Source organism: Helianthus annuus, chromosome 4 (assembly GCF_002127325.2).
Source record: "Helianthus annuus cultivar XRQ/B chromosome 4, HanXRQr2.0-SUNRISE, whole genome shotgun sequence".
NCBI classification, from domain to species: Eukaryota; Viridiplantae; Streptophyta; class Magnoliopsida; order Asterales; family Asteraceae; genus Helianthus; species Helianthus annuus.
Genome location: NC_035436.2, coordinates 117694006 through 117706549, shown reverse-complemented (window position 1 = coordinate 117706549; position 12544 = coordinate 117694006). Strand labels below are relative to the sequence as shown.

Here is a 12544-nt window from a genome sequence, read left to right as displayed (position 1 = left end):
ATAATTTTCACCCAATAAGGACACATGTCATGATCTGGTCCATCCACCTCGTAGGCATAAACATCGCCTATTAATTCCAAAGATGCGATGTATAATTGTTTTAACGGAGGAAAAGAGCGATGCTTATAGTAACATGTAACTTCGTCAATGTTCAGTTATGCCATTTTGCAATTTTTGTCGGTCTTTCCATCTTCATTATCTTCTCTTAGATATTATGCTTGTAGATTATGTCTAAAGAAGATATACAAATGCTACAAGGGCCATGTACCTAGAAACACAATACTTCTTATGATATGTTTAGTCGTTGATACTTGCACAATTTACAAGTTTAATTGTTTTTTAACTATGAGGGCCCATTACGGACTCATTGATACTAATTTACTTTTATTAAATAAAAAATTACAATATTCATCATCCTCCTCGTAGTAGTAGATTTTATCGAATAAAATGCTCAACAAAAAAAGTCATTTATATGTAAATATATATATAATAATGATGTATGAGGAAGTGGAACACCACCTACTACAATGACACTTCTGAAGAGACTTTAGTCTTGGAAAATTAGAATTCTATGTGATTACTGTAGCCTTTTCTCTTCCAGTGAAATCCTTCAGCTTTGAGACAGTTAGTGCCAGATCTGACAACATAAATTAATGAACCAATAAAAACAGACAACACAACATAACCAAAGTAACCAGATTGTGCGCAGACAAAACATACCTATCAAGGGTTTCAGTGCCACCTGAGCATCCAAGTCATGTTTTGAGACATCAGGTTCAAATTGTTCTATGTAAATTCTAACAGTTGCGCCTGCTGATCCAGTCCCCTAATTTATATAACATATTTACATTTTTTTGGTAAGTAAAAAAGAAATGAAAGTGTGTAAAAAGAAAAAAAGTAAGCTGGTAGGTGGGTGCGTACTGATAAACGAAATATGATCCTTGAACCATCTGTGAAGACAAATCGAACACCTTGTTTTGTAGATACACTCCCATCTACCTATTAAATTTCAAGAAAACTTTCAACTAATTTCTTTAAGTAAAAAAGCCATTTTCTTCCCTGAGGTTTGGCCAATTTTGTGACTTTCGCCCAAAGGTTTGTTTTTCTGCATCTGCAGACTGCATCCAAAAGGTTTGAAATCTTGCCATTTTCATCAGGCTCGTTAACTCCATCCATTTTTCTCTGTTAAGTCGGGGGTATTTCCGTCTTTTTTGTTAACTTAAAGGGCAATTTGTTCTTTTGAATACTTGTACATTATGCAAAATGCTTGTACATAGAGTGAAAAAGACCAAATTGCCCTTTAAGTTGACAAAAAAAGACGGAAATACCCCTAACTTAACAGAGAAAAATGAATGGAGTTAACGAGCCAGATGAAAATGGCAAGATTTCAAACCTTTTGGATCCATATGCCGAAAAACAAACCTCAAGGGGACGAAAATGGCATTTTACTCAATATTTTTTTAATTTAAAGCACATCAACTTACTGGATCTGTATACTTGAAGTCATCAGCAAGTTGAAGAGTATAATTGCCTGCAACGGTGTACCGGTTTTAGGACCAACGCTTATTTTAAATTTTCAAAGCTATGAGATAAAAATGAAAAACTCACCGTATTTGTCTCCTTGTTTGCTTTTAGAGATCAAGTCTCTAAGATAATTGATCATTTCATTAGCTCCTTCTGACTCGCATTCCTAGGCCCACCAGTGATGTCAAAATGTAGCATGAAACATATGCTTAGCATAGCAAAATGAATAGTAAGGAGTAAATATTTTATTTTAAAAAGGATTACCTCATAATCGTATCTGGAGAAGTAGTTCCGGCCATAAGTAGTCCAATGCTCTTTTACAATGTCAGCAACAGAGACTAATTTCTCTCCAGGTTTCTTGTTTTTGTTTCTGTATGCAATTATAGACAGCCATGCTAACACAGCCCTGTCATACACAATATATTATATTTCGTTACTTCTAAATGATAAACGAATTAAATAAAACACGTACCATATACCATCCTTCTCACGAATGTGATCAGAACCTGTTCCAAAACTTTCTTCCCCACAAATTGACAGAGTTCCAGCATCCATCAAGTTCCCAAAGAATTTCCAACCGGTAGGAACCTGACAACAATAGAACAGATTTTTATAATACATATATATTATATAGGGAATGGTTGCGAGAACTTGAAAACTCCTGGAAAAAAGGTTTTTATTTAAAAAATATTCACCAAAACTTTTATAATTATGCAACTTAAAAAAAAATCTTATACATAAATTTACATCAGTGTAAAACAAATTTACACAAGTGTAACGCGCAAAACGGTGACATCATATGTTTTTGTCAAAACATTTACAGCAGTGTGACGAATACATGTCGTGGCATTTATATATATATATATACTTATCATTATATATATATACTTATCATTATTATTCGAATACAATATTAGAAATGAAATTTACACGTTTAAATTTACATGTATTCGTAAATAAAGAAAATTTACACATGTGTAAGAAAATTATTAAGAGTAATTTTGAAAGGAGAGATGAATTATTTAAAGAGTAAATTCTCTTTTTAATGTTGTATTTTAATTCTAATGAGGTTTTTATTAAAAAAATGATTTTGATTGGTTTTCTCATTCGTTCTCACGGTTCTCGCAATATTTAGCGTTCTCAAGATAACCCTCCCCTCTATCATAGTTGTCAAAAGCGCACGCTTTTGGCGCCTATGCGAATTTTTTGAGCGACGTGCATTCATTGCGCTCCTGATTCCTAGGTAATTTTAGCGCACAATTAATACTGAATTCCTGATTCACATATTTTTAATTGGTAAATTCCTGATTGATTTTCTGGAGTATTTTATAGGGAGATTTCCAGCCGATTATATCTCTAATAATATTTATGATTTAATTCTACATGTTCCTGACTTCCTGATAAATAGCGATATTATTTTTATAATTTGTAAACTCCTCATATTCTGCAGTGTATTTCTGAGTTGATATTGTTCCTATTCTTTACCAGCTGATTTTTTCTGATTTTAGTTCTGATTTTGCATACACAATGTAGTGTTTTTGTTTTTTATCTGATTCTGCATATAAAGTTTTTCTTATTGAATGTAGTATTTCTCAATTAATTTCTTTATAGAGATAACTATGTTGACCTTTAATTCTCTATTTTACCAACTTATAAAGTTTGGTTTTTTTGATTGATTGAAATCTGAATTATGTTGTCACACATCCGATTTGGTACTTTATGATGAAGATTATGTTATTGGAATATTTTGGTATTTGAAGAAGGTGCTATTTTCCGTTACAGAATGTATTTTAGATTTTTATATTTAAGTGCGCTTTTTTTTTCTCGGGCCCACGCTTTTTTTGCGCCTATCGCCTAGGCCCTAATCGGTGCCTATGCGCCTAGAGTGCGCTTCACGCCTTTGATAACTATGCCCTCTATATATATATATATATGATTAACTGAGTCACAAATAAAGTTCAAAAAAGAATATATAAAAAACCTCAAAGAATGGGAGACTCAATTTCTCGGCTACACGATCAAGAGCACCGCTTGTTGGCATAGAACGAGCTAAACCCTACATATATTAGAGTCTAAAAGTTTTAAAAAAACTACATGAAGATCAAAGTGAATGTAAAATCTTTTTACCTTTGGCCCGCTTTTAAAGTACGGAATAGATTCTTGTGCATTGGCTGCAATAATAGCAACAGAATCTGAAGGAGTCACAAAAAACTGTCTACCAAGAATCATATTTCTATCGCCATCTCCTGGAAAAAGCATTTGCAATGAAAATTTCAGGACAAAGTTTGTGCAAAGATTGTTATTGCTATAAGGTTTATCAGTGCAAACTAACCGTCACTTGCGGCTCCAAAATCAGGCCCGTTGTCACTATACATAATGTTGACCAAATCCTTCGCATATCTTAAAAAAAAACAAAAATCAAAAGTTTAACTGCTTTCTATAATATAATAAAGTTTTAATGTTTAAAAGTTAACACGAAATCAGATTAAATATCTATGTATCTCTTACGTTAGATTAGGGTCAGGATGACCGTGCCCAAAATCTTCTAGAGGCACTCCATTACATATCGAATCCTGAATTTACAAATTAACAAACGTTCGCTAGTGACTTTTCTAACATAAGCTATTACATAATTATAAGATTTTACACTTTAACATACCTGACTAGCTCCAAGCTTGTCTACAAAAATTGGATTTGCATAAGCACCTGTAACCGCATGCATTGCATCAAATGTGAGCCTGACAAAATAAATAAACATCAGATTATAAATATATAGATAGATTAAAAAGTTTTAACATGCTAGAGGATAACAATTTTTATACCTGAAGTCTGGCCGAGAAACTAGACTTTTGATTAGTGAAAAATCAAAGACCTCCTGCAGAAAAGGAACAAATAAACGATGTCAAATTAAATGGATAATAATGTATTTATTAAGGATGCATTTTATATTAACCTCCATTATATCCAAATAATCAGAGACTGGGTCAACTATTTCCACGCTAAAGTTGCCATATTTTGAAACTCCAACACTAGAAAGATCCACATCTGGAATATCAGCTAGCTTTATTTCAGATATCTGAGAAAAATCAGTCAAAATCGTTTGAGTGATTGTCTCCCACTATTTGTAATTAAATGTATTCCTTAGAATTAGCTTTCTCTTCTTGTATTTATATGTCTTATTGTAATAGACAAAGTATGGTTGATCAATTTCTTATAGTACAAACAAAAGTCCACATGGTATATTGACCAAAAATGTAACTACATCCACAATAACATATTTACATATGTATATATATAACATTATCAGAAAATTAATTAATAATTACAATAGAACTCACAGAGTGTTTATTTATACAAAATATTATCCTTATTACTTTGAAGAGGATATTGTTTATTCTAGAATCTAGAAGATAGCATATGTTAGAACTGAAAACATATAAATATAAAAACCATATATTCAGTATTTACAAATACAGCTATCGATGGTCTCTATCCGATAAGCAAAACTTATTTACGTTCATCTTTTTTGACTTATAAGGTCAGAGTGATGTATATTCAGTATTTACAAATACATCTTTTTTGACTTATAAGGTCAGAGTGATGTGTAGTGTCAAGAATCGGTTGAAAATTAAATTGGTTTAAATTAAGTTCTGGTACATATTGGTAACCAGAAGTGTAATAGTTGGGTTGGGCATGCTCTGTTAGGACTACCGAGTTATAAATTCCCGGATTTGGATGTCACTTGAACATCATTAACTTCTTGTATTTTCAAATCATACCGATCAGTTCACCTTAAAAGGGATAAAATATATGTAAAGCATTATTTGGCTTTAGATGATATGTTTGGGTTTTTTCAGATTTCAATACAACTGTTCACAATTTTCAGATAAGAAAGATATTCCAATCATGAGTTTTTTCAAGATATTTGTGAATTTATTGTTTTATTTTTTTCATGAGCTTAGTTTAAACGGGGCCTAGACAATTTCAGGTTATAAAAAGAAAATAAAACGGAAAAAGAAATGGAGTTTTTTTTCCCAAACTAGTGTAGATTATATGGTTTTTTTTAATAATATTTTTTTGCAGATATATTTTTTAACTTTGCAGAATTATTGTAGAATTTTTTAATATATTTTTGCAGATTTTTTGTGGATTTTTCGCAGATTTTTTTGTAGAATTTTTGCAGATTTTTTTTTAAATATTTGCAGAATTTTTTATTTTTTTACAAAAAATAATTACTCATATTTTTGGTGATTCTAATTCTGTGAGTAATCTAATTTAACTTTGGTTAGAAAAATAAATAGAAATGTATAAATTAGGTAAAAAATTAAAGGGATATAGAAAAGTACCCAAATAGGTAAATATTTTTCAAAGTACCCAAATAGGTAAATAATTTTTGTATCCACACTAGTTTGGGAAAAAACTCTTCCAATCATCCAATGCACTATCAAATCCTAATGTATGAATAATTATTAATGTATCCAAAATAGATTAAGATCTGCTGCATACAAATTGGATATGCATAGATCTGCATGCTCACAACCCTATATGCAAACCAATTCCAAAGTTACTGAGAATCATATGTAGCTCAAGTGTTATGTTGGTTGGGAGAACCTATTAGGATACAAAAAAAAATTGGTTTGCAATAACCAAAATCATTGTGTTACGATCTTAATAGTATAGGGTACTAGGGTTCAATTTGTAATTGTTGTATAGAACAGGGAAGTTTTTGTAAGTTAATGGTGTAGGGTAGAACAGGGGAGTCTTTGTAAGTATGAACTAATGATCTGTTGTTGGTCTGTATACTTAAGCAACGATCAATGAAGAATTAGATATGGATTGATTTGTGTAAACCTTCTTCTCTCTATAGTTTCTTCTATCTCTAAAATCAATCATAAAACATTGTTTGGGCGCTATGAGGGGTGTAAAAATAATGACACGACATAAACCTAACACAAAATTTGCAGGTTTGTGTTCAGTCTAACAGGTTCGGGTAGAACACGCAAACATGTTTAGCTAAATGGGTCGTGTTCAGGTCAACCTGGCGGTTTGACCCGTTTAACCTGTTTATTTTTATAAATTTTTGAAAAATATATGCTTCATGTCATAGCTTAAAAAAATTGGGTATCTTATGCCAAAATTTAAAAGATAAAAGAGATATGAGGATTAGGTTTTATAGTTTCAACATAACTATGGTATATTTTTTGATGTAAAGTGTAATATTAAAGTATTAATATGCAAAATAAATAGAAGAAATGTCTTGGGTTAAAAAGGTCATGTTCATGGCAACCATCGAAAATTCATGTAGTGTTCGGGTTCATGTGTCCAAGTGTCTACCACAATTTTCGGTTCGTATCGTGTTCGCATGCGTGTCAAATTTTCAAGTTTGTGCCGAGTTTTACCAACCAACCTGCGAACACAACCCATTTGACACTTATTGGGTGAGTGGAGCCCACATAACTTAATTACACCACATAAAATAAGAAAATCATTTCAGAAAAGAAAGAATGGAAAGCGAAGGATTTGGAATGTGGCAAACTTGCTAATTCCTCTTCCTATATCGTATTAATTCCTTTCATTCATCGTGCTTAATTTCTAAGGAACATAATTCGCTTAATTTTACTTGTCATGACTTTTAGCATCAGCCTAAATTCCCTTTTTTTTTTTGTTTCTAAAGTTCTCATGACGTAAAAGAGTCTTACCTATTCTTTCCTGTTATCTAAAAAACATGGGGTTTGTTTCCTCATGCTACCAATTATTAACTCTTCCGCATTCTTAGTAAAATTACTAAATTTTGAGAGTACTGTACTATACAAGAAATTCTATTAAAACTCTTCAACTAATTTAAGCAGATAAAGGGAAGAGTGTGATAATAGCTTAGTTCTTCACTCATATTTGGGATCAAGAGATGGAGTTTTTCTATGTCTCAAAATTTGCTTCCAGTAAGTGATAGCCGAGAAAAATTTAGCCGCATATGATTCAACCTTACATGTTAAAGGTTGGCTCTTACATCTCAAAGGCTACGGTTTTCCTTTCCTTGCTTCTTGTATATCTATTTTTGTTTGCTAGCTTTCATTTGTTGACTTGTGTGTCGTTTGCTGGTTATTAGATTTGTGATGGCCTTCTAGGATTCATCATGGCCAACTTCTTTTCTTAAATTTTGGTTGAGATTTTTAGAACTAACTGAAGAAAAATCTGTAATATAATTGCATACATGTATCATACTCCCCTAGTCCCCCAATGAAAACTAGAAAAACTTCCACTTCATGTTTGTTTAACAAAAAATAGCTTGTTTTTGAAATTTCTCAATATCGTCATAAAACATGATGTTGTTTTTGGTATAGTAAATTCCCCTTTTCTATTCTTGTTTTAAAAGAGTTGAATGCTTCTACGAACTAAGGTATATACAGAATCAAACACCCTTTGGACAAATGGAGTAAAAGATAAATATGTTGCAGTTTTGGATTGGTTATTCTCCTACAACGGAAATGCTTCAAAACAATATCAAAGGTTGTCACAGATTTATTTAAAATCATCACAAATCATATTCCAGAGTATGGATTATCAAGCATGCCTAAGACAACCTTTCTCATTAATCCTAACAAACTTTCTTTTTACCTACTAGTACAAAAAAAATTGACCAATCTAGCCCACTAAGTCAAGTCTTATACTACACAACTATAAGTATATATTCAGAAACACAAATCATAGACAAAAAACAATATGTAGAGAGGAAAGTGATAACATACCGAAAGTGTGTTTCCATAAATCTTATCAGTGATGGACTCGGGAGCAGGTTGCCCACTGCTGTAATTGAACTGTAGAAGTCACAACAATGTGTGCCAGAAAATGTTTATTAATGAAGCTGGAACTATAAATCGTATTAAGGTTATATACCAAATTCTAACACCAAATAAGCAAGAATGACTATATATAGAGGAAACCAATTAACCATGGACTTTAAAGTAATGTCAATTCTATAAGGATAAAAAATACAGGCACTAATATTCACCTTGATGCCCCAGTCATATTCAGGACCACCAGGATTATGACTTGCACTCATTATAAAACCACCATTTGCCTGCAAAATGCAATGAAGCTTATGAACAGTGTTTAATATCAGTTGCCATTATACAAAACATAACCAGAAATAGAAACTTGCCTTTCTCTTCCTTATAATTGCAGATACAGCGGGTGTTGATAGTATACCTTCCCTTCAATAACAATAACATAAAGTCATGATCCAGCAAAGATAAACATGATTCCCTAATAAACTATCACCAGAGACTCACTTGCCCACCAAAATTTTACCAACTCCATTGCCAGCAGCAATTTTAATAATCAACTGCATTTAAAATCAATAAACCGATTAGCATATCAACGATACTTAATCAACTCATAAACCATATCGTTCACTACCTGTGCAGCTTCTTTGTTAAAGTACCGACCGTCACCTCCTAACACTAGCAAAGCATTCTTATAATCCTCAGGTGGCAACGAATTGAACAATGCCTGATTACAAACAGATAACCAATCACAATTGACAAAACCTTAGCACATGCATCGATCCACCAATTTAACCAAATCAATTCACAATTCAAACCTGAATCCAGTTTGCTAGATAATTCTCTTGCATAAACACTTTCACCTTATCAAAATCAACACAAAACGTCACTCCACACCGAACGAACACACAAAATCAACAAAATTAACGAATAAAAACTAAAAAAAATAAAATAATAATAATAATATCTCGAACCTTCTTCCGGAGACCACTGGTTCCGGTTTTCTGGCCTTCGATCGGCTTCGTAGGAATCGTATTCACCTAATAATACCCGCATGCATCACGTTTTGCTACATGATGTTTATAATAATTTATAAAATTAAACCAAATTAATACCGTACCTTTAGATCTTGAGACTCTGTGAACGTTGTAGACGAAGAGGATTTGATTGCGGAAGATTCCGATGGGATTTTCGAAGGTATTCGTGAGGAAAATAGCAACGGAAACGACGACGGAGAAGATGTACGGAGAAAGGAAAAGGAAGCGGAAGTTGTACCGGTGGCGGTGAGGCGGTGGAGTGACGGTGGAGAGAGGAGTGACGTTGCTGCTCCGGTGGTCGCCATTGGTGAGTGAACCTGTGGAGTGGACTGAAATGGTGAAGGAGAGAGAGAGATCGACGGTGACAGACTGTTGGGATATGAAAATGTGATGGGTGCCACATGTTCAACGAAAGGCTTATCGGGTGGTTTGAAAGGGTGACATGGCGTTGCGTCATAGGCGGTTGCGTTTTGGTGGACCCGGGATCACGGTTTGGGACTTGGACCTCGACACCTCACGTGAGTAGCATGCGTGCGATTGTTGTTTTCTTTTCTAGGTGTATATATTTTTGTGTCAAATTCTTCACATGCTTAGGGTGAGAGGGGCACTCCTCTCTTAGGGGAGTCCCCTCTTTTACGCACGGTCAATCATCACGCACCACGTTAACTCCCTTCTTAACTCCTTTCACACCCTCAATTTGATGACGGCACTCCTCTCTTAGGGGACTTGTTTTTTTATTTTTTTATATAAATATTTTTATAAAAGTAAAACATAATTTAAATAAATTAAAGCTAAATAAAAATAAAAAATAGAATATTTCATTTAATTAAAAAGAAGTTTGAGGGGTATTTTTAAAAGTAATAAAAAAATCACAAGGAAAAAACAAAAAAAAAGAAGGAAAAAACAACTTCATCCTCCTACATCTCCTTCTTCATTACCTGCATTTGTTCTTCATCCTCCTTCATTACCTCATAAGAAAAAAAAATGGCATCTCTCACGCGGTGAACACCCACCGATCCACCTCCCCGCTTACGCTCCCCGATTTGATGGCGGCGGTGTTCCTGCTCGGGGACTTCACTCACCGCACGCCTCCCCGCTAAGTGCCCCGGACACCCTTAGTCAACACGCATCGTATAGGTTTATCAACTCTGGTAGACAGGATTCACATGTCAACCCTATATGAGTCGTATAGGTCTATACGATCTGTATCAAGCAATGTTTTAAATACCGGTATGAACCGGTCGGTTATACCGGTTAAACCGGATACCGGACACGTGCCCGGTACGATAAAGGCCGGTAAAACCCAAATACGGTATGTTTGATGTACTGCCGGTAAATCCGGTTCTACCGGTTCAAACCATTGAACCGGTTTGCATTATCTTAAAACTAGGTTATAACCCCGTGTATTACATGGGTTGAGTAAATAAATTTATATACTAAATAATAAAACATTTTATCTTTAAAAACTTCCTTTATTGCACGTATAGACCTCGACACCTCACGTGAGTAGCATGCGTGCGATTGTTGTTTTCTTTTCTAGGTGTATATATTTTTTTCAAATTCTTCACATGCTTAGTCAATACGCATCGTATAGATTTATCAACTCTGATAGACAGGATTCACATGTCAACCTTATACGGGTCGTATAGGTCTATGTGATCTGTATCAAGCAATGTTTTAAATACCGGTATGAACCGGCCGGTTATACCGGTTAAACCGGATATCGGACACGTGCCCGGTACGATAAAGGCCGGTTAAACCCAAATACGGTATTTTTTATGTACTGCCGGTAAATCTGGTTCTACCGGTTCAAACCATTGAACCGGTTTGCATTATCTTAAAACTAGGTTATAACCCCGTGTATTACACGGGTTGAGTAAATAAATTTATATACTAAATAATAAAACATTTTATCTTTAAAAACTTCCTTTACTGCACGGGTTGAATAAATATAATTTTATATATTAAATAATAAAAAAGTTATATATATAAGAACCATATTGTACAGGTGAATTAATATAATTTTATATACCAAATAAAAAAAATATATTTTTAAAACCACATGTATTACACGCGTTGAATAAATATAATATTTAACACCATCCATTAAATGTTAGGGGCCAAAAGGATTAGAAAAAAGACGTTAGGGGCCAAAAAAGATTAGAAAAAAAGACGTTAGCGCTCAGATGTTAAAAAATCTTTTTGGGCTAAAAGAGTAAAAGTGATATAACCACATGGGCCAAAATCGTAATTTACTCTATTAGTTAAATAAATAATATTATAAATGAGAAGGAGATTAAACTAAATAATAATTATCCATAAGAAATTAAACTAACTAATATTTAGTTGGAGGATTATCTATAATTAATTAGAAAATATTAAATTAAAATAATACTTATCTATAAAACATGGCCTAATATGATGACAAGTGTCCCAAAAATGGTTTTTTTTATTATATAGTATAGATTTGATTTTTTAATTATAAAAAAATATGATATTAAGGTAATACGGACGTTCCATTGTTGGTAATTAACCTAGTGTCTTCCATTACAGTATTTCATCGCTATTGAAACTGTTACTCACATCATCCAATGTAATATTGTTTATAAGTAATAAAAATGCTCTTAAAAATGCATAACATTTTATAAGAAAACAATTGTTTTTAGATAAAACCATAATCAATTATATAAATCTTAATTGAAATTGGATTATTTTTTTAGATTAATTTGTATTTTATGGAATTATAGTGTTAACTAGTGACCCGGTTAAACCGCCCGGTTCAACCGATTGAACCATTTCAGAGGCTAATCCGGTATGAATAAATAACCGGTTTTTAAAACATTGGTATCAAGTACAACGTTAGCTTTCTGTACAGTGACAGAAAGTGATGGAAAGGAACATTACGTCATACTGGTATGTTATTTTGCATTCTGCTTGGCCTTTATAAACGAGGAAAATAAAGATGATTCACAAAATTCATTCCCTTCTGTTCGTTTTTTCTTTATATTCGATTCTACCAACCTTAATTACATTTTTGGTGAGTCGTCCGACACAAACACGAGCACGTTTATTCCGGAAGCATTGTGGTATAGCATTTTTTTAACTTGTTTTGTTTATGAAATACTTAGCACACCATTTATTTTAGGAGGGACATGTTGTCCCTGATTCTTACGAGGGGGGGGGGATGATGATCACGCAGAG

At 33.1% G+C, this 12544-nt stretch overlaps 1 protein-coding gene across 2 annotated transcripts; it reads right to left on the bottom strand.

The window, feature by feature from the left end:
• Positions 1-367: 367 nt before the first annotated feature.
• On the bottom strand, positions 368-9731 carry LOC110908878 (phosphoglucomutase, chloroplastic). Of its 2 annotated transcripts, XM_022153873.2 has the most exons (22): positions 9427-9730; positions 9281-9346; positions 9125-9169; positions 8941-9033; positions 8814-8866; positions 8684-8735; positions 8534-8602; positions 8271-8339; positions 4478-4600; positions 4347-4399; positions 4184-4262; positions 4033-4097; positions 3857-3924; positions 3652-3770; positions 3506-3580; positions 1997-2112; positions 1789-1930; positions 1609-1690; positions 1485-1531; positions 922-999; positions 721-826; positions 368-637 (listed from the first exon to the last, which is right to left on the bottom strand). In XM_022153873.2, the coding sequence occupies exons 1-22, from the start codon at positions 9646-9648 to the stop codon at positions 570-572; spliced, it is 1890 nt and encodes a 629-aa protein (XP_022009565.1). In that variant the 5' UTR covers positions 9649-9730; the 3' UTR covers positions 368-569. The 2 variants fall into 2 exon arrangements, with proteins under 2 accessions (XP_022009565.1, XP_022009566.1); XM_022153874.2 differs by lacking the exon at positions 4478-4600 and having other exon boundaries at positions 9427-9731.
• Between the last annotated feature and the right edge of the window lie 2813 nt (positions 9732-12544).